At 43.3% G+C, this 21,523-nt stretch overlaps 1 protein-coding gene across 3 annotated transcripts in view; it reads right to left on the reverse strand.

Annotated features, from left to right (window-relative positions):
* Positions 1 to 21,523, reverse strand: part of Camk1d (calcium/calmodulin dependent protein kinase ID) — a 413,808-nt gene that overhangs the window by 250,766 nt on the left and 141,519 nt on the right. For all 3 annotated transcript variants that reach the window (XM_013349047.2, XM_005354858.3, XM_005354859.3), the window contains exon 2: positions 20,976 to 21,107. In XM_013349047.2, coding sequence (XP_013204501.1) covers positions 20,976 to 21,107 — 132 coding nt within the window. The remainder of the gene's footprint in view (positions 1 to 20,975; positions 21,108 to 21,523) is intronic.

A 21,523-nucleotide genomic window follows, 5' to 3' on the forward strand; every position in this document is an offset into this window, starting at 1 on the left:
GACAAAGGAAAGGGAAGGTTATTTTGGCTCACAGTTGCAGGGGATCTCAGTCCACCACCATGAGGAAAACATGGTAACTGATGTGACTCTATCTCAGGAAACCAAATGGCCCTGGAAGTGGCACTGGGCTAAAGTCTTCAACAGCCCACATTCAGTGACATCACTATGTTCTAAAACAGAGCTGCTAGCTGGGGACCAGATGAGTCTGTGGTAGACACTCAGACCCAGACCACAACATGGAGAATGTGGGCTCTGCCCCAAAGCCCTGAGAACATCTACACTGCAAACTTCCCCTCTACCAGGGAGATGGGATCATTGGGTTTTTTACTGATGAAAAATTTCCCTAAGGAAGAAAAAGCACAAAAGAAAAAGCTTAAAGAAACATCACTTGAAGTGATTTCACTTGAGAAAAGACAACAAGGTAGTCTGAAGGTCCCCATTAAAGGACTCAGGTACCTTTGAACCTGACTTATTGGGTGAAGAAAAGGGGAATGGATCTGAAAAAGAGGAAGTAGCCTCTACCTTCAAGGTGAAACAGCCAAAGGATCCCATGATGGAAATAGGGTCTAATACAATGAAAAGGAGGTGCTGACTGATTCCTCAGGAAAGCTTCCTGTCTGAGGAAATGGGGAATGGTTTTGAAAGATGGCTATGATCATAGAAACAAAACCTTGAGAACAAAAGAGATTCTTTTCTTGCTATTTAACCAAGTAGAAAAATACAAACATGTCATAAAAGGCCATCCAGAGACATAGGGTGACAAGCAGATAGAGAGGGTCAAAAATGATGAATCAGGGCCAGGTGTATGCCTGTCACACGAGCCTCATGGCCTGAGTTTGACTCATACAGAGACCCCAATTCAGGGGCAGGACAGAGAAAATGGACTCTACAATTTCATCCTTACTTCTTAACCTTCATCCCACCCCACACCTGCGAGGCACCAGTTTTAAATTATCTCTTCTAGGCCTTCTTGCTTCTAATCACTTCAGGCATTCTGTACCGTACAGTTCTGACCTGCCCTCGGACCCATTCCAGTGCCCCAACTCTTGGAGAGTTGACCTCTGATCTTCACACACCAACCTTTAGGTGTATGAGCACAACCACACATAATAATAATAAATAAAATTTACTTTAAAAATAATTACAAATTAAATAAACTGACCAATCAGTTCAATAGGTAATAGAGAGCTACTCTTTTATCAAGAAGCAACGTTTTCAAAGACAATTGCAACATTAGCTAACTTTAGTAATACACAATATGTCAGAAGACTTAGGATTATGATTTGCGTTTTAAATGTCCCCCAAAGGCCATGTGTTAAAGACTTGGTTATCAGTTTGTGGTGCTATTGAGAAGTGATAGAAACTTTAGGCAATGGGACTTAATCAATAAAGGTGAGATAACTTAGGGATGTTCCCCAAAGGAAAACTGGAGTCCTAAAGAGAATCAGAGCAAGTGGTGCTGGGCTCCAAAGTCACAACAACAGAAGAGTAACTGATACAGGCATTACACTCCAAAATATCTCAGTGCTTTGGATTCAGTTAGGCCCCATACCCTTTGTGAATCTAAACTAAAGAATTAGCACAAAGAGATTCACATGGAGGGAGAGCAAGTTTCAACACCCATCTCAAGGCCTAGAGGCAAGAAACCTTTGAAGGCTAGATCTAGGTATGACTTGAGGTCCTGTCAGATGCAAAAGGGCTTGGGGAACCTGCAAACGCCCCTAGACACATGTATGGGGACGCCCTAGGCTTCCCCTGGCTTGGCACACGAGGCTGGGCAGTAGAATGACGTCACAGTTCTAAATCAAAGTCACCCTCTCCTCATTCAACTGCCTCAGGCTGACAGAGATTAATAAATACGTTTTCTATGGTATTTTGAGAAGAAAAAAGCATATAAAAATATCTTGAACTGTTTCTGGGGCCTCTCTCTGCCCCTTCCCCTTCTATTGGATTTGGGGACTTTCTCATGTTATTAGCAGGAATGTGGCTCTGTTTCTGCTATCCATCCCAGATCTATATTATGGAGTATATGACATATGGACATGCTGAGTGGCTGAACTGCTCAAGTTCAAGTCAAACACCATCATATACACCCACAAAGCTCTGGAACTACAGACAGGTCCACTTCTTGAACAATGGTCTACAACCTGTGCTGACAATGAACTCTGTTAGTAAAATACCCATTAGGTAAAAATTCTAACATTAGCACACGTATTTATAAATCATAACAGAAAAACAGAAATACTATTGCCCTAGAATATCATGTACAATTAAAATGATATGATATTAAGGTTTTATTGAGTTAGAGCAAAGAAACAACATTGATTTTATTTTACCTAAGTATAATTCAAATGCACTTTTTTATTTCAGTGGAAAACCTTATGAAAGACAGACAGTATTTGAAGTGACTAAAGGAATACCTGAACATGTCATCTGCCTCATCCTTACAGAAGGGGCGATGATGAACTATGAGCAACAGAAAGGTCAGTCCTCTCATTCTCTTGCAAGCTTCAAATACATTTTTGGCATTGTCTTCAACCCATGGCTCCTTTCAGGAATCTTAAAAACTTGGTCCATTTTGAAAACTTTACTTTGAGTAAAATCAGGTACTGTATCCCACAAATCTGCTTACCTGGTCACATGTAAACTGCCAATGTTTTTTCAAGCATAGGCAAGTAAACAAAGATATCCTTGTTCCCAGGCCCATGAATGCCTGCCTAGTGGATAAACCATCAATCTCAAATAGTATCTTTGAGTCTCAATTTCTTTCTTACTCTTAAGAACAAATTTATAAGAGCAAGTTCTAACAGGCTTCTTCTGCTTCCCCTTGGGCCATCTTGTCTACCCACTCTGGAAACCACTTCTTCAGTGAGACACCAGAGCTGGAGATACAGCCTTAGATGGACTCCAGATTAAAGACATGAAATAAGGAAGTCTCCACAGATGGCCATGTGGAAAGCAAAGCAGGCTGGTGTTGAATTTTGAAAAATGTCCCCAGCTGGGAAACAGAAGGAAGAAGAGATCTCAGCAGATGGACAGATGAACAGGAACACAAAATGTACTTAGTGTCACAATAAGCTATCAGGGAGTTTTAAGAAGTTAGTGGGTCTAGTGTTGGCCAAAAGACTCTGGTGTTTCAGAAAAGCTAAGGAAACCTTATACCATGAAAAGACCACAATGTTTGGTGACTCAAAATTAATTTAATTTTGTTATTGTTTTTGGGAATACAGCATGAGTACTACAGTTGAACAGAAGTCATGATGTAGGGGATTAGTGAACCAGTTTATCGAGAGGAAGTTGGGCTGTCAATGTAAAAATATGATTTCAAGAACTTTGGTGGTAAAAGAAAACAAAAGAGAAGAAAAAACAAAAAAAAAAGGCAATAGATGAGGTAGAAAACTAGGAGAGTTTCTGAAATCATCCACAATCTATGGGATAAAAAGCCTAATTCTAAAAGTTAGGATTTCAGAAGATGAATCTCCAACATTCCATATTGCCAGTCAGAGCAAGTGCTTGCTTCATCTCAGAGAGGCTAGGAACCTTTCACAGTCAATAAAGTACTTTCTTTGAAAGAATTAGGACCTAACATTTGATTCCCAGAATTTATATTTAAAGATATATATATATATATATATATACATACATACATACATACATACATACATATATGTTGGTACATAAGACTACAAAAGACAGAAGAGTCCCAAGATTCACTGGCCAGCCATCCTTGCCTACTTGGTGATTTCCCTGCCAATGAGACTCTGTAAGTCATCAATAAAGTACAACATATAAAATCTGTTAGTTTAGTTCAAAATGGGTTTCTTTCCAGACGGTTGTTTATTCATTGAAACTTTGGAGCCATTAATAGCATATTTTAATATTAGAATTCTAGAGGGAAACACATAACCATAGAAGCTGAAGATACATCTCCAAGGGCAAAGTGCATACTGAGAGGGTAAGAACTGAGTTCAGATTCCTAGCACCCTCAGAACAGAAGCTAGGTGTCCTGGAACATGCGTGTAACCCGAGTACTGGGGGAGGTAGCCAGAGACAAGGGGATTGCTGGGGCTTGCTGACCAGCCAACCTCGGTAAAACCAAGAGCTCCATGATCAGCGAGAGACCTGGATTTAAACAGTAAGGAGGATGGGCAGAAGAGAGGGTTAAGAGTGATTCCTGTTCTCTTGGAGGACCCAGATTCAGTTCCCAGCACCCATATAATGACTCATAACTGCCTGTCACTCCAGTCCCGGGAACCCAATACCCTCTTTGACTTTCTCGGCCCCTGCACACACGTGGTGCACATACACAGGCAGATAAGATGAGCAAAGATACATATACATAAAATAAACAAATACTTCTAAAGAAAAAATTAAGGTGAATAATAGAGAAAGATACCCAAGCCTCTACACATGAGTACACATACACGCAGACAGACAGACAGAGAGAGAGAGACAGAGACAGAGACAGACAGAGAGAGACAGAGAGAGAAAGAGAGGCAAATCTCCAGCAGAATATTTCAACTATGGGAGATGTCTTTAACTTCTATTTACAAATCTCCCTTTGTGGTCTAAACATTAAAACTGGTTTTTAAAGTGTGTATTCCCTATCCTGCCTAAGAATCAACAATAAAACAGGAAATTCTAGGCCACTTCTGCTAGGAAGTTTATTTTTCTTTTTAATGTGTTACTAGTAATGGAATTCAGTTGCACGTGAATACTTACCACAAAGCTACACTCCCAGCCTGCTGTCAGGGTTAGAGTGGATTAAAACTAGTCTTTCCTTCATTTGTTCAGTGCTATTTTCATCTTTGAAATGAGTACAAAGTTGCTACTCTCAAAATACTTTGTTAGGTTACATGTGTGTAACACTTCCAAACACCTGACAGTTGTACGCGGGCAGAGAACTGAAATTAGGGAGGTGGTTATCTTTGTTTTGAGGTAGCATTGGTGTCTGGTACAGGGCTCTGTGGCTTTATAGCTGTACAGCTAAGGCTGCCTCCAACTACCCATCCTTCTGCCTTACCCTCCCTGGTGCTAGGATTTCAGGCAGGAAACATCCCAACAGGTCTAAAGTATTTTCATTTTAACAGAGAAGAGGGTCTAGATGTTTACTTCTTCAATTTTCCCTCTTGGGAACTGTTATAACTCACCAAAAATATAATAACCACCTACTATTTGATAAGCACTTTGTCGGGTACAAGAAACATTTATGAACCTCAGGTTTATGGTCCCTCTTTTCAGAGAGCTTCAAATCTGACAGAGAAGAAAGATAAGCAAACCAACACCATCATTGTACATGGTGGCAAGTATCACACAAGAGGAAAATGCCAGAAGCTGCCAGAACTCAGGGAATGGGCCAGTTCAGTGACCCCAGGACTTTGCAGGAATACCTCCTGATCAGGCTTCTCTGTAGAATAAACACACAGTCTCCTAAGCATTTTGTAGTTATGTCCAACCTGAGCCACACAAAGTTAAGGAGAGTTATGAAGGTAGCCCGATACAAAATTATAGATTCATTTAAAACATTAAGAGATTATTTTGCAGTTCTTGATGGTGAGCATGGAACGTGAATCCTGTCATAAAGCCAAAAGAGTAGACGAGCCTGATAAAGTATCTTTTTATAACAAGACTGATTCCTAGACTCTGGGGTGAGGACAGAGCATCCTTTATCCCTCATCGTTATCCAAAAGGATGCTGGTGTGACTGAAGGGAAGACCATCTGGTCCAGATCCCCACACAGGCACCAGATCAGGACAGAATAGCAGCATTTCAGAAGAAAGGATGTGAAGCCCTCTGGGAGGAGACCCATGGCACCATCCTCCCCATCCCTGTGCATCTTAGAGAGATGAATGGAGCAGAACACAAGAAGGATCGAAGGGATTTGGGAAGACACATGAGGAAGGAGAATAACATAGCTTCCACTGTGGTGTGTTTGAGATGCTATAATAAAGTACCATATGCCGGGAGGATTATGACACCCAGAAATGTACTTTCTACCTTCCATAAATTGGGAAGCCCGAGATCAAGGTGCCAGCAGACCCTGGGTGTAGTGCAGGCCTTTTTTCTGGTTCCCAGACAGTGAATTCTGGTTATGTCCTCACACTGCAGAAGCATCTAGTTAGCTCTCCAAGGTCGCTTTTTACTAGTTCCCTAACCATTCAGTAGGCTAGAGCCCTCAGGATCTCCTCACTTCCCATCATTCTGGGAATTAGAACATTAACATATGAAGGTGGACCCAAAAACTCCTACTTGGCATAATTAAATGATAAATCTAAATTATTTAGAATTTGAGCTATCGGACAAATTTTCAAGATCTATACATTTAAGATTTATTTACTTATTTGGAGCCTGGAGAGAAGACTCCATGGTTAAGAGCACTTGATGTTCTTACAGAGGACCCAGGTCCAGTTCCCAGCACATGCATGGTGGAGCACAATCTATAACTCCAGTTCCTGGGGGACCTGATGCCCTCTTTTGATCTCTATGGACACCACAATGTGGTGAACCTACATATACGGAGTAAATCATTCATAAGCATAAAATAAACATCTTTTAAAAAGATTTACAGAATTTATTGTATGTGTGTTTTGCATGCATACACGCACCCTGTGCACACAAGAGACCAGAAGAGGACATTCCATCCTCTGAAACTGGAATCATGGATGTTTGGGGGCCACCATGCTGTACTGGGAACTGTACACAGGTCCTCTGCAGAACAGCAAATGCTCTCAAAGTGTGCCATATCTTTAGCCCCCAAACTTTACACTTTCTGTTTGTCTTATTTATTTATGTGTGTAGAGGTCAGAAAACAACCTGCAGGTGGTTGGTGTTGCTAACAAGGCCCTTTACCCGCTGAGCGAGCTCATAACCACTTTTAGAGGATATCACTCCAGGTACTTGGAGCCTCTTGAAAGATGGTTCCCACTACAGACACCACACGTTCTCAAGTGAAAACGTTCACTGGCTTCAAGAATTTAGTATTTCCTTTCCTTAGTAGGTTTTATAATCAAAAGTAATTATGAAAGTATTATAAAACTTACTTTTGATGTACAATTGTTAAGATTCATAGAAAAAAATCTCCAACTGGATTTGAATCCCAAGTGAATAGCCCCCCAAAGTGAATGAGATCTACAATCTAAGTACTATGAGGCCAACCCTGCTGAGCCTCCAAGATCAGGCACTTCCACAGTGGTCTGGCCATAAGTTTCTGCTCTACCATCTACATACACATGAGGTCATGCTGAAAGATACCACAAGAGCTAGGCATGCCACTGCATGCCTTTAATCCCAGCATTCAGGGACTGCGGCCAAAGGATCTTGAGGTCCAAGTGAGCCTGGGACACATAGTGAGACCTGTGCCTCCTCTCCAACTCAGAAACAACCAGAAGAAAAGGGGGAAGGGGAAGTAAGGCGGGAACATGGGGAAATGCCATCATAGAATGCATTACACTGCGTGCTAACTTCAGATTTGGGCAGAGGGATTCTAGGTGACATGCTGACACTGTGTTGTTTTGTGTCAATAACTCCAATTGAGGTGAGGAAATAAACAGTTTTGATGCTAGAAAGGCAAGTCACTGCACACACTAACCGACATCCCTCCTCCTTATAGAGAGGACTTGGGAGTCAGTATGTATCCCCGGAACTCACATTGCTGCTCTGACCATCTGATCCTCCAGTTCGGCAGCAATACTGTGAAATATCCTGGCCTATTTCCTGAGCAGGGCTTCTCAACCTGTTTCTTTACAACAGTTTCCATTCTGACATTTCTATTCCGATTGACACTATAGGCCTCACAAGAGAAAACAACTCTCTCAAATACATTTTAAAGAGGCACAGTATCTTCTTGAGATTGAGTATTGAGTATCCTAATAATGGATGTAATAATTTAATGACTGCTCCCCAAACAAATTGCTTCCATGAGCTAACGTACTCAAGTTGACATAATGAAATTCTACCACTTCAATGATCATTTCAGAAAGTAAAGGCTGTTGACTGTACTCTTCTAAGAAATTCAGTGACCAACTTTCTCATAAAAATTGCTGATGCATTAAACGTAGCTTATCAACCACTGCCCATAATCTTCTACGGCATTTTAAGATATGAAGTACTCAAAAATGATGAAGGGAGGAAAGGGCAAGGAACAGTGAGTGTTCCACATGGGGCCTCAGAACGTATCTACCGAAGTTTCAGCCATTCTGCTGACATCTTGAAATATTCAGTAAAAGCAGTCCCACCTACAAAATTACCTGTTCTGAACTCAAAGAAGACAAGGCCAAACCACAGTGGGGCCTATACATGGTATAGTGGAGCTCAGTGGTGTAGTACAGGCTTGGCATCCATGAGACCTAGGGTTCCACCTTCTACCAAAGCAAGTGTTCTTAAACACGGTCTTTAGCACAACTGAACTAGAGGAGACACTGCAAACAGATCTGCCCCCCCCAAGTGTTTTGCTTTATTTTGTTTGATACAGATCTTTCTGTGTAGTCCCAGATAGCTTAAAATTCACTATAGATCAGACTGGGCTCAAACTTAAACAAATCCTCCTGCCTCAGCCTCCAAAGTATAGGTATGGGCCACCAGTCTGGCCCATATACAAAAGTAAATTATTGTGTTTAATATTCGATACGAGACGTATGGAGGACTCTGGGAGAGAGCAGCTTCCTGAGTCACCAAGACAACTTTGTGGTTCTGGGGACTAGACAGCCTGCTCAAGAGGCCATGGAATTTTCCTTCTTGACAATTTTTTAAGACATGAATATGTAAATTCTTCCAGGTATAAAAGGAAAACTACAGCATCAGCTATTCTAGCGATGTTCCCCGTTGGGTTCTGAAGCAAAAGCATCATGTGGGGGGTAGATGGAGGGTGTGCATATGTGCTCACCTGAACACGTACGTGTGAGAGCCCATGGTCAATGTCTACTAACTTCTGTCACTTCTGACTTCACTTGTTGAGAGCCTAGAAATGTCTGCTTCTGTAAGACTGGCAGGCCAGTGAGCCCCAGGGATCCACCTCTCTTCACCCCCAATTCCCAGTGTTAGGGTTACAGGTACATGCTACCAGGGTTACAGTCGCATGTCACCAGGGTTACAGGCGCACGCCACCAGGGTTACAGGTGTAGCTGCCAAGGTTACAGACACACGCCACCAAGTCTGGTTTTTTTATGTAGATGGTGAAGATCTAATTTAGGTCCTCATGCTTGGGCAGCCAACTTGATTTTATATATATATATATATGTGTGTGTGTGTATATATATATATATACACACACATATATATATATATCATATACACACATATGTACATATACATCATATACATACACACACATGTGTGTATGTATGTATGTTATGTGTATGTGTGTGTATATATATATATATTCATTCTCAGGTTGAATTAGAGTTGTATTTCCACAGACCCACACCAGATTCCCTGGCTGTGAAAACTTACTAATGTGGGTGTTGCCAGTTCAGATCTGGTAGGACCTCCCTCAGAACAACACGTGATACAGTGTCAGCTGGGAAGGGGGGCCTGATGGTGGAGCAAAAACTTAGCACAGTGCAGAAATCTAGACACACAGCCTGATGGAAGCTGCTTGGGGATTAGAATTTTACACAAGAGTAGCATTGCCTGCATTTTCCAGATTATTCCACAACCTGACTTATTCCTCATGCATTTCATTCTACTGACGAGGTAATGGAAAAGAAGGTAGTGGCCACCATGTGTGCCTGAAACAGGAAGGAAGCCTTTCCCAGGTTGGATTATTAAGTTGGGCTCCAGACTGACCTTGCTTCTCCTTCCTCGTGATTACCAGAGGCCCTCAGGCAGCAGACACCAGAGTAACTCTAGCTGCCCCAGTGACACTGCACCACCTCCAAGGGGAGAGGTCCCAGAAAATAGCACATCTAATTGAAATTGGCAGGGGACCTTCAGAAACCAGATACAATGTTCTATGTTGAAACCCAGCTGAGCTACTGGGATAAATTTTTGAGGCCTTGTCAACATGCCAGGGGACTTTTAAAGATGAGAGAAAGTCATTTTGTTTTTTGAGACAATCTCTCACTTTGTAGCCTTGGATGGCCTGGAACTCACTCTATAGACCCAGCTGGTTTCCAACTCACAAAGATCAGCTTGCATCTGCATCCCAAGTGCTGGTATCAAAGAAATGTGCTATAACACCTGGCTGTATTCTCTCTCTCTCTCCCTCTCTCTCTCTCTCTCTCTCTCTCTCTCTCTCTCTCTCTCTCTCTCATTAATTTCTTTTTGCATTCTCCTGAAAGATGCTCTACAAGAGAAGTGATGTGGTTCCATGGTTACCATTCTAAATTAAAAGTCTAGAAATCACTTGGGCTCCATATCTGCCCAAGTTTGTTCTGTGCCCCGGGGTAAGCTGTTCCATCTTTCTGGGCCTGCTTATCTGTCCTGCAGTCAGGAGAACCACACTTCAAGCCCATTTTCTAGTTCTAAGGCTCAGCAACCCACTTTAAGACCTGACATTAACACAGGGAATGCTTTCCTGAGAGTCTTTCAGCAAGAAAAATAGAAAGGCCGACACATTCCTGACAAGTCTACAGCTCTATTACGCTGCACGCTTCCCTACTTGAGAGGGACAGCCACCTTACGCCTGCAGCACTGTGTTTTTGTGGCATCAGGCATGCCTGTGCTCCAAAGGGAACCTTTGGAGACAAGACTTGAGCAATGCACCTTCCAAGAAGGCTCCTTCTCCTAGTCCCACAGCCCAGCCAGATGTTCGCCTACATAACAAAGAAAGGAAATACAGAGTCCATCCAACATGCCGGGCAGACAGCACTCTCAAGGCCTGGCACCTGTGAGTCTTTCATCCCTCCGGCAGGAGCTGATGCTAAGGCATAGGGGTAAACACCTGTCCATCACATGCAAGACCTCAGATTTGAGCCCCTGTCTTCCTTAAGAGACAGCATGGTGGCAGAAGCCAACCAGAGACAGAAGGGACAGAAAACTTGGGGTAGACTTTATGATTCCTACTACTATTTACGAAGTCTAGTTCCTCGTTGGTAAAATGTGGCCACCAACATTGGTTTATAGTGAAGTGTTTATAGAAATCTTAGCTAGCTCTGAATCTTGAAGAAGAGAGAACATTAGCATTGAGAATCACAAATGATGTGTCTACACTGTTCAGAATTTCAGTGCACTAGATCAGAACAAACGTTTGTAGTCTGACTTGAAATTCATCAGTCTTCATTGATCTTATGGGATTTATGTCGTAATATTCATTGGGAATCATAATGATGATTTTCTGTAAGTTCCTGTAAGACTGTCCAAGTCACACAGGTGACCCATTAGAGGAGAAGTCTTGGGACTCTAAGAGACAGACAGCAGCTCTACAAGGAAGAGCTCCACCCTCTTCCCAGCTGCCCTGGTCACAGGATTGCGCACTTGTCCCCTCAGTTTCTACAAGAGGGACAGAAAAAGCAGTTTCCACTCACAGAAATGTAAGCTCTCCCAAGAGCACCAGGTGAGAGCCTATATTTGCATGATAACTAGCATCTGAAAATGTTGAAAAGTTTTTCATATACCTTATCTTCTTCAGGTACCCCAGACAGCAGAGTTTTTAATAGAATTAAGGATGTGTTTATGAGGCATAAAGAATGCCTTAGTATTCAATAGAAAGGTATAGGAGAATTTGATACACTTAAAATGCATGCATATGCACATGCATAAAGCATTTTTGCAAATGTATGTGTACCTATGTGTATATATGTGGAAAGCTAGCTCATTAGTTCATTCAGCAAGAACAATAGCTCAGCATAGCACCCTGCAGCTGTTACTGCAATGCATTTGTCTAATCTCCTTTATGTGCTTAGATTCCCAAGTGACACCTCTCATCTGTCTGTATCGTACACTCAAAACCATTTTCCAAATGCCTATGAAAGGAAACTGCAAGTGTCTGAAAATGAATACGAAATAAGATTTATCAAATTACATACAATTGTTATTTTAGCAAAAATTCTTTTGGTATTCAGCTCCCCAAACCTGGCTTTGACCTCTGACCTTAATTTTCAACCCTGGGAGAAAGAGTTTGCTTATATAGCACTGAAATTGTGAACAAGGGCCCGAAGAGACGCATCAGCAGTTAAGTATACTGTTCATTCCCCAGCACCCACTTGGGGGCTCACAACCATCTGTATCTCCAGGGCCAAGGGATCCGATGCCCTCCTGTGACCCTCACAGGTGCCAAGTACACACTTGGTACACAGACGTACATGTAGGCAAAAAGCACCCATATATATTAAATTAAATCAAATTTTAAAAAAATTAATGATATAATGAAATGGTAAACTACTATTTTCAACCACCCTACAGTGATCCTGAATTTAGAGTTTACTAAAATAATTCATTCGCCCATACAAATAATGCCAAAATCAGGATGGAGCAGATACAACCTAGAGATGAATAGAAAAGCGAGAGTGAGCCACTGGTGTGTATTTATTTTGATTCCTCTGTTTACCATCCTTGTCGCTCTAAGAACTCTTTGTACTTGACCTTTCATGGAATTGATTCTCCAGCAAAAGCTATTCTGATTTTCTAAAGACACACACACACACACACACACACACACACACACACACACACTTTCTCAGAATCATTTCAATGGCATTTGTATAAATCGTTAGCTAAGTAAGTTTACAGAAAAAGGGAGAAAATGTTTGCCAAGAAAAGTTACAGGAGGGATTTACCCATAGCCTGGTCCACATAAGAGCTAACGCCCCAAGTAAGTACATACATCAGGAGGCGGGGAGCTAACACAGGAATGAGCATGCAAGCAGCTAGCACAGCTCTGCAGAGCATGCAGGAGAACGCTGCTCTTCCACTACTCTTAACACCTACGGAGTCATATATATAGCAGAAAAGGTGGCAGGAGCAGCCACGTTCTGCTCAAGTGACTTCAGTTCACTCTGTTGCTGTGGGAGAATCGGCTCCAACTCCAACCTGCCTCTTCTAGAGTACCGTGCATTGGTTGGAGGACTTGCCATCCACATGCTCGGGGTATTATTATATCTTATGTGTTAACTTGACTAGGCTAAGAGATGCCTGGACAGCTGGTAAGGCCGTGTTTAGGTAGGGGTGTGTATGTGTGTTTCTCAAAGATCACAGTCATCAAATTGGTGGGGCACCGCACTACCCCTTGATAGCTCTGTATGTGTGTATACATGTGTGTGCGTGTGTGTTTCTCAAAGATCACAGTTATCAAATTGGTGGGGCACCACACCACCCCTTGATAGCTCCGTGTGTGTGTATATGCACACATGTGTGCATGTGTGTGTGCATGCATGTGTGTGTGTGTGTGTGTGTGTTTCTAGAAGAACATACTCAACAAAGTCATAGGCACTGCTCTATTCCTTGACAGTACAACAGGACTAATAGGCAGGCCTGTCTGGGACACTGGCATTCAAGTCAGATTTAACTAAGTTAAATAAATCATGGCTCATCTGACTCCTAGAGCTTTGGGTATGGACTGAGTTACCATGAGTCTCTAGGATGCAGACAATAAGTGAACTTCTCCATAACTGCATGAGCCCGTCCCTCCTATTAAATCTCTCTGTGTTTTTACACGTAGTCCATGGACTGTTTCTTTCGAGCTCCCTGACTAATGTGGTCTGCAGAGCCAGAGAGAACTGGAAGACAGTGGGAAAGCCTGCTCACCCCAAACTATCCAGTCAGCAGCCATTCCTGCATGTCTCTAACCTCCCAAACTCACTGGGCGCATCCCTACTCCTTGCCTCCACGGTCAGCATCACGCCTACGCTCAGGGCTGGATATGGAAAATTCTAGTCTCAGAAAGCAGAGAGCTGAAGTCAGAGTCAGAGAGACACTGGAACCGTGACATAATGAGAAGGGTTCACCTAGACAAGGACGGTCCAGGGGAACAAGATAAAGGACAGACATAGCATACTGAAGCTGGACGGGAACAGAAACAACCACCTGCTCTTTTCAGAGAGTATGCATGCAACAGGGGTATGGGGGCTGAAAACCAGAGACCACAAAATGAAGGATTGCTTATGTAGGAGTTTAGGTTCTTAAACTAAAGATGGGGAGGCTCTATGTCAGACAGGCATGTCAACACTTACTTATTTAAGGCTACAGGAAGAAAGGGAACTCTATAACTAGTCCACATGAGCCATACAGAGTGCAGTATTTAGGGAATAAAAATCACAGGCAGGAAGAGGCAAGAGACACACCCCAGTCTCTTGTCATTATCCCTGCCTCATAGTAAGAGACATGACATATTCTGTCTCCCTTCTGTTTTTAATCATGTGATTGTATGCACAAGTGTGCGTGGGTAGGTGTAAGTACAAGTGCCCAGGAAGGTCAGAGCCGGACTTATGAGCATTTGTGAGTGGACAGCCTAAAAGCTGGAAACTGAACCTGGATCCTCTGTGAAAGTAATAAGGCCTCTTAATGCTGTATCATCTCTCCAGCCCCCATCAATGTGTTCTTAAAACCTAAGTTAACTTCAACAGGCAGCCAGAGGTGAGAGCCAGTGTATCAGCCCAAACGGCAAGGCCCCTCACTGGCTGCATGCTTCCCCGTACTAACAAGATGATGATGACCCACATCCTACCCAGGCCCCTTCCTAAAGAAAATCTCTACAGCATGCAAAGTAATCAGAACAGTGTTCTCAATCCCAGTGCCATGTTTCATTCATCTGGACGCATCCAGAATTCCATCTAAAACGTCAACTGTCTGTAACGCGTCTACAGCTTCATTGCAGCAGTGACTGACTTCTTCCCTAGAGACTGACTTCTTGTTGGAAAAAGGACTATTTTAATGTTTCACTAACATAAGCTCATGTTTTGGTAACCTGAGCCTCAGTTTCCCCAAGTCTTGGCCTAGGGACTGCTCTAGACACATCCCTTTTTCTTTTCCTGCCCCTGGCTTTTCTGTATGCATCTCCTCTCTTCATCTCCGGACTTACTGCAGACTGCTAATGCATTTGCCTTCCCACTCCTGCAAAAACGCTGGAGGTGATGCTATCAAATCAGACCAGAGCCCTGGCTGCCCTCTAAGCAAATAATACCACAGAAATCTTAAAGGATAATCCAACTAAGGTGAGTGGTGCTGACAATATTATATCCCATGCCGCATAAAATGTTCCATTCGTGGGGCCACAGATAACCACTCTGTCTGTAACAGCTTACGATGAATCATATAGATGCAGCCCACTAAATCCTAAAGTCAGGCAGGCAGCTTTCTCTGTCTGCTGCATAGCAACAGCCTACCACGATGTTTATCAGCCTTCTGGGTTTTTTTTTCCTCCTCTAAACTTGGTTTAATATCTACTTATCAAGTTGAAAATTCATTTTGGAACTATTTTCAGAGCAAGTACAAAGACATCCACTAGGATATATTAGCTACATTACTTTTATCCAATGAAATAAATAAGTCTCTCACCCTACAATAAACTCAGCACGTAGGAGGACAAGCAGCCTCTTAAATGGGCCTATTTGGATGGAACACAGCATGGAAATATACCAATGGCCAGGGGATATGGGCAGCCTATCTTGAACCCTACCTCACGATTAGTTAAATGGTGCCAGGATTTATCTTATTTTTTTTCTGAAACAAATTTACTTTTAAATTCTTTTAAAAGTGTCCTTTATTTTTGAGATCATAAAATAATTACGTCATTTTCCCCTTCCTTCTTCTCCCTTCAAACCTTCCCTTTTACCCCTCTTTGCTCTTTTAAAAATTCATAGTCTCCTTTCTATTAATGATTGTTTTGCACACACACATACACACACACACACACACACACTCCTAAATATATAAATACAACCTGTTCAATCTTTAAAATGTTACTTGCCTGTGTGTTTTCAGGAAAGCAACCACGGGCTCTACCTTGTATGAAACCTGTGAATCACAACCATCAACATGGCACCATAACTTAAAGGTATAGTGGTGGTATGCAGACCTTGGTGGAGACCAACAGCTCTGTAAACAGACTTAAAACCCACTCAAACAAGAAGGAAATGATGTGTGATACCAGAAACCTAGCCAACTACCCAGCTAGAGAACTCATGGATCTGGGAGGAGAGCCTACCACTACCACTTTCTAAACCAGCAGCATCCCCAAGCCCAGTCTAAATATTTGTCCTCATGCCCACAGATAAACATAGTCCCCACTCCTCATCAAGAAAACTTCTCTCTGCAACAGACAGAGGCCATCATAGAAAACCATAAACAATCAAAATGCAGAGTGGTGGAGCCCAGCCCCAATGGGTCACAAAACAACTCTGGCACCTAAAGGCTCGGGAAACACTGCAGAAGAGGGGGTGCAATGGTTATAGGAACCAGAGGAACAGGGAGTTTGCTGTGAGAGTGTATCTCCTAGAACAATCGCAAGCTATACCCATAAAGTCGTACCAACATGATTGCCTAAACATGAGCTGAACGAGGACAACAACAGACCTCCTAATGAGGGTAGGGAAAGCCCAAGAGGCTGCAGCCCTACACAGAGACCCACTGGCAACTTAGGAATGCTGAGAGCTGAGAGAACTAGTCTTCCCCAAGGAAGAGCACAGTAATTGATTATCCAATATGTAAATGTTTCATTGCTTTATTTCATGGGTATAATTCTACCTGCATGCATGTATGCATACCACTTGCCTACCCAGTACCTGCAGAGACCAGAAGAGGGTGGAGGATCCTCTTGGAACTGTAGTTACAGAGGATTGTGAGCCACCATGTGAATCCTAGGAACTGAACAATGTCTGAGACTTTCTGTCCTACCAGGTCCCACAGCCCTTTAGGCCCCCCCCCCCAAAATGCAGAGGTCTACATTAGTTATAAACTGATTGGCCCATTAGCTCTGGCTTCTTATTAACTCTTATAACTTATATTAGCCCATTATTCTCGTCTATGTTAGCCACGTGGCTTGGTACCTTATTTGGTGAGGCAGTCACATCTTGCTCTTCTGTGGCTGGGTCACGACTGCAGAATACGCTTTCCCCTTCCCAGAATTCTCCTGTTCTCCTTACCTGCCTCTACTTCCTGCCTGGCCGCCTATACTTCCTGCCTGGCTACTGGCCAATCAGCATTTTATTAAAATACCATTGACAGGGTACAAACCATTGCCCCACAGCATCTGCCTCTTACCAATCTCTACATCTTAGAGTCAGCTCTGTATTAGTGCCTTCATATCCATCTCTCCCATCCAGCCCACAGCCCATTTTAACACGCCCCTTCGTTTCTCTACATGGCCTGCCTCGTGCCCTCTGAGGTGTTCTCACTCCATGCTCCTGCTCCCTCCAATCAGCCCTTCCACGTTCTGCCGCAGGACACTTCACGATAAATCCTCACCATTTACTTCTCTCATGATAACCCGGTCCTTCCTCATATCTACTGCCTGGAGCCCAAGATCCAAAGCCAAGTTTAGAGCATGTCCCACCATCCCACCTTTCTCCAAACTTAGGGCTCCTTTCGCCTCACCTCAAACCCTCTGCCCCCATCAAAGGAGCCAGTTCCCCAGAATAACAGCCTGGTTCCCTATCTCCTAACTTCTCCTACACCTCTCTCTCTCTCTCTCTCTCTCTCTCTCTCTCTCTCTCTCTCTCTCTCTCTCCCTCTCCCTCTCCCTCTCCCTCTCCCTCTCTCTCTCTCTCTCACACACACACACATATACCTCTCAACTCTTCTTCATTTCTTTTTTTTTTTTGAGACAGGGTTTCTCTGTGGCTTTGGAGCCTGTCCTGGAGCTAGCTTGGGAATTAAACCCAGGGCCTTGCGCAGGAACCTACCACTGGACTACATATCCAGCCCTTGTCTCCTAGCTTCTGTTTGAGTTGCTCCTTCTGATTGGAATGCCTATCTTGCTGGAAATGCCTTCATGTCCTGGAAAAAAATGCACATATGTAGCTGCCCTCCTCCATGCAACTTTTCCTCAAGCCCATCCCTGTACCCCTGGGTATGTTGTCTCCAAATCAGCTATAACTTTCTTGCTGGTGAGTAACAAAATCTAGATAGCAGGTCTCTGATGTGGGATTCCCCTCTGTATGCTGTGAATACCATTGGTTAATAAAGAAACTGTCTTGGGCCTGTGCATGGAATAGAGGTAGGTGGGGAAAACTAAACTGAATGCTGGGAGAAAGAAGGGAAGAGTGAGAGAGAAGCCATGTAGCCCCTACTAGAGACAGATGCCAGACAGAACTTTACCTGGTAAGCCACAGCCACGTGGTGATACACAGATTACTAGAAATGGGTTAAATTAAAATGTATGAGTTAGCCAATAAGAAGCTAGAGCTAACAGGCCAAGCAGTGATTTGATTAATACAATTTCTGTGTGACTATTTCGGTTCCAGATGTCCAGGAAAGAAACAAGCAGCCTCCTCCAACAGGTGTCAAGAACTCCACGTTCGGTAGTGCTGCTTCCTGGTGTGTGCTGGCTAGTTTTACATCAACTTAACACAAGCTAGGGTTATCCAAAACAAAGAAATCTCAATAGCAAAAATGTCTCCACAATATCTGGCTAGGGATGTTTTCTTTTGTTTTTTCAAAACAGGGTTTCTCTATTGCTTTGGAGCCTGTCCTGGAACTAGTTCTTGTAGACCAGTCTGGCTCAGAACTCACAGAGATCTGCCTGCATCTTCCTCCCAAATGCTGGGATTAAAGGCGTGCACCTCCACTGCCCAACTAATAGGGCAGTTTCTTAATTAGTAATAGATGGAAGTGGGCTCAACCCATTGTGGGTAGTGCCACCCCTGGGCTGGTGGTCCTGGGTTCTATAAAAAAAAAAAGCAAGCTGAGCAAGCCATGGGAAGTAAGCCAATAAGCAGCATCTCTCCATGGTCTCTGCAAAGCTCCTGCCTCCAGGTTCCTGCCATGTCTGAGTTCCTATCCTGGCTTCCTTCAATGATGACCTACAGTTTGGAAGTGTAAGCCGAATGAACCCTTTCCTCTTCAGCTTGCTTTTGTTCCAGTGTTTCATCATGGAAATGGAAACCCTAAGATATGGTGCATGTTGAAATACTTCTTCAACAAATGAATGTGACCATGGTAGCCTTCTAAACTCGCTGCCGAACTATTTTCTTTACATTTCCTGTGCTTTTTTTCCAGCTGTTTACGATGTGGTGTTCCTCTTAGCCTACTTGTAAATCATTTGCAAAAGATCAACAGAATAATCTAGCATAGGAGATAAGCCACCTTTATCTCCTGAGAAATCATTCCTTTGTTCTTTACTCCCTAGAGAAGAGTCCATGCCTCTAGGCATCCCAACAACTGATAGTGAGAAGCTATCAAAACAAGTCATTCCAAATCTAGGATCCTCCCTGGTTTTAAATACCCTGTCTGATTACTAGCAAGGCATTGGGTGGGGATCCTGATTAAACCAAAATATTCCTGGCATGAACCAAGACAAGATTATAAAGCCTGTACCTGTATCCACTGTCCTTATGGATGGAAAATAACTCGAACACTACATATAGACTTCCCAGGCTCTTTTATTTCTAAGCCCAGACAACCCCTGGGCCCAAAGTGGAACCTTTAGAAAGAGAATTCCATCTGAAATGCCAGCTCTCTGTAACACAACTATAATTTCATGTCCCCAGTAACAAACTTCTTCAAATGATGATTTCAGATGGATAAATTGAACATTTCAATACATGTTTCATCAACATAGTGTTTTCCTATCTGATGCAAATATTTTGTTTCTCCTGACTCTCTTCTACAGACCCATTTCCTGCAATCCTCCTCAAGACAGTTAAAACTCTCTAATTCCAACAGACAGCCTAGAGAACTTAGAAACTAACATAGAAATCCTCACACTAAAAACTGTGGAGACCCATTTGTTCTGGAACACTGCTATCAAGTCTGTGTTCTTCTCTGAGCTTCCTAAAGGTCAGGACAGGACAGACTGTCCTGACCACCTCAGCGGTGCTGGGCTAGACAGACAGTGGCAGAGCACTGTCCTGTGGGTCACTGTAGGCCCCCGAAGGAATGAAGTGAAAGATTATGCAGGACGGACGAACGGTGGGTGGTGGTTTCTTTCGGTCCCTAGATAAGGTTTGTTCCCATTCCACTTGTTTATCTGTACTGGATTTCTTGCTATGTACTGATTCCAAACCCCAAAAATTTCAAGGCTATTCTGAACATCTTTTATTAATACCAACTCAAAAATTTCCAGATAGATGCCAAAGGTGCAGAAGCAGGTACCATATAAGGTCTGTTCCTTCAAACTTCATGAGACATGTTGAAAAGATTTAATCCTAGCAGTACAGGGAGCGTGGTGAGGACCAACCTCAGAAGACCATCCATGGGGGAAGGATCAGAGGACATCAGAGTGCTTGTGTATAGCACTGTACTGAAGGGGATGAGGTTTTCATTTGCTTTTATTATACGTGGAAAAGGGAAAGATTCAATGAAGAAGTGAAGCTCTTTGGAAACTATGGGATGCCCATGCTGTGTGAGTGACAGAGAAAGGGGATGGGGAACCACAAAGTGTAGAAATAACACAGGAGGGATTGATATTCCGAGCTATGTCGCATAGAAACCATACATGTGTGGGGCTGGACAAGGGCTTGCCAGCTTCACATCCATATAAAAAAATAAAGCAATGCCAATGGCAATAATTGTAATTCTCCGCATTCCATGCTATGGAAATGATCCGAGGTCTACTTTATAAGGGAGGCTGGGCTGCTGGAACCAACCAGGGTCACTCAGCTGTGATGAAGGGTGGGGTTTTGGTTCAAAATCAAGTCAGCCTGCAACTGTGCCCTTTGGAAAGAACTCCATCCTTGACTACTACATTGTAAGACACTGGAGCTATAGAAAAGCATTTTCAGAGCACTGCATGAGTCCCCGTCAACTGCAGGGACCCTCTCTTTCTGCCGGCTGGAAGCTGGTGGATTCTCCCACGCCTGTGAAGACAGCCTAGTGCCAGGCCTTACCCCTGCTCCAGAGGATGCTCAGACAAGACGGAGGAGAGCCTTCTCTCCAGTACTTACTTTCTAAGAACAGCGATCTCGTTCTCGATGCTGCTCTCTTTGCCCTTCAGCGCCTTCTTTGGAATGCACTTCACTGCGAAGAGTTTCCCAGTTGCTTTTTCTTCAGCTAAAACCACTTCAGAAAAGGCCCCACTGTGAACAGAAAGGGAGAAAAAGAAGAATTATAGTGAGAGGTTTTGGTTGCAGAATGGCCCCTCTGATCTCAGCACAGTCACGAGGAGAAAGACCACACACGTGACTGTTATATGGTGTCCATCAGGACTCCTTCCCAAATGCCCTTAGGAGAAGAAAGTCATGTGGATAACTGTATCTCAGTGCAAAGAGACGGTGGATGTCAACACAGGAACAAAGGGGCAGTGAAAGCTACCATGGGTTGGCCACTTTGAAGTGCCTCTTGTCACCCTGCTATACAGCATGGTTAGGTTAGGGTCCCTTGGTCGGCAACAAGAACATTCCCTGAAGACGTTCCCCCACAGAGAAAGAGTGGTAGTCATAGCAGGACCATGTAGACCAGAAAGTCATAGAGCCTAAAATTCTCCAAGTCCATA

This window comes from Microtus ochrogaster, chromosome 16 (assembly GCF_000317375.1).
Source record: "Microtus ochrogaster isolate Prairie Vole_2 chromosome 16, MicOch1.0, whole genome shotgun sequence".
Taxonomy (NCBI): Eukaryota; Metazoa; Chordata; class Mammalia; order Rodentia; family Cricetidae; genus Microtus; species Microtus ochrogaster.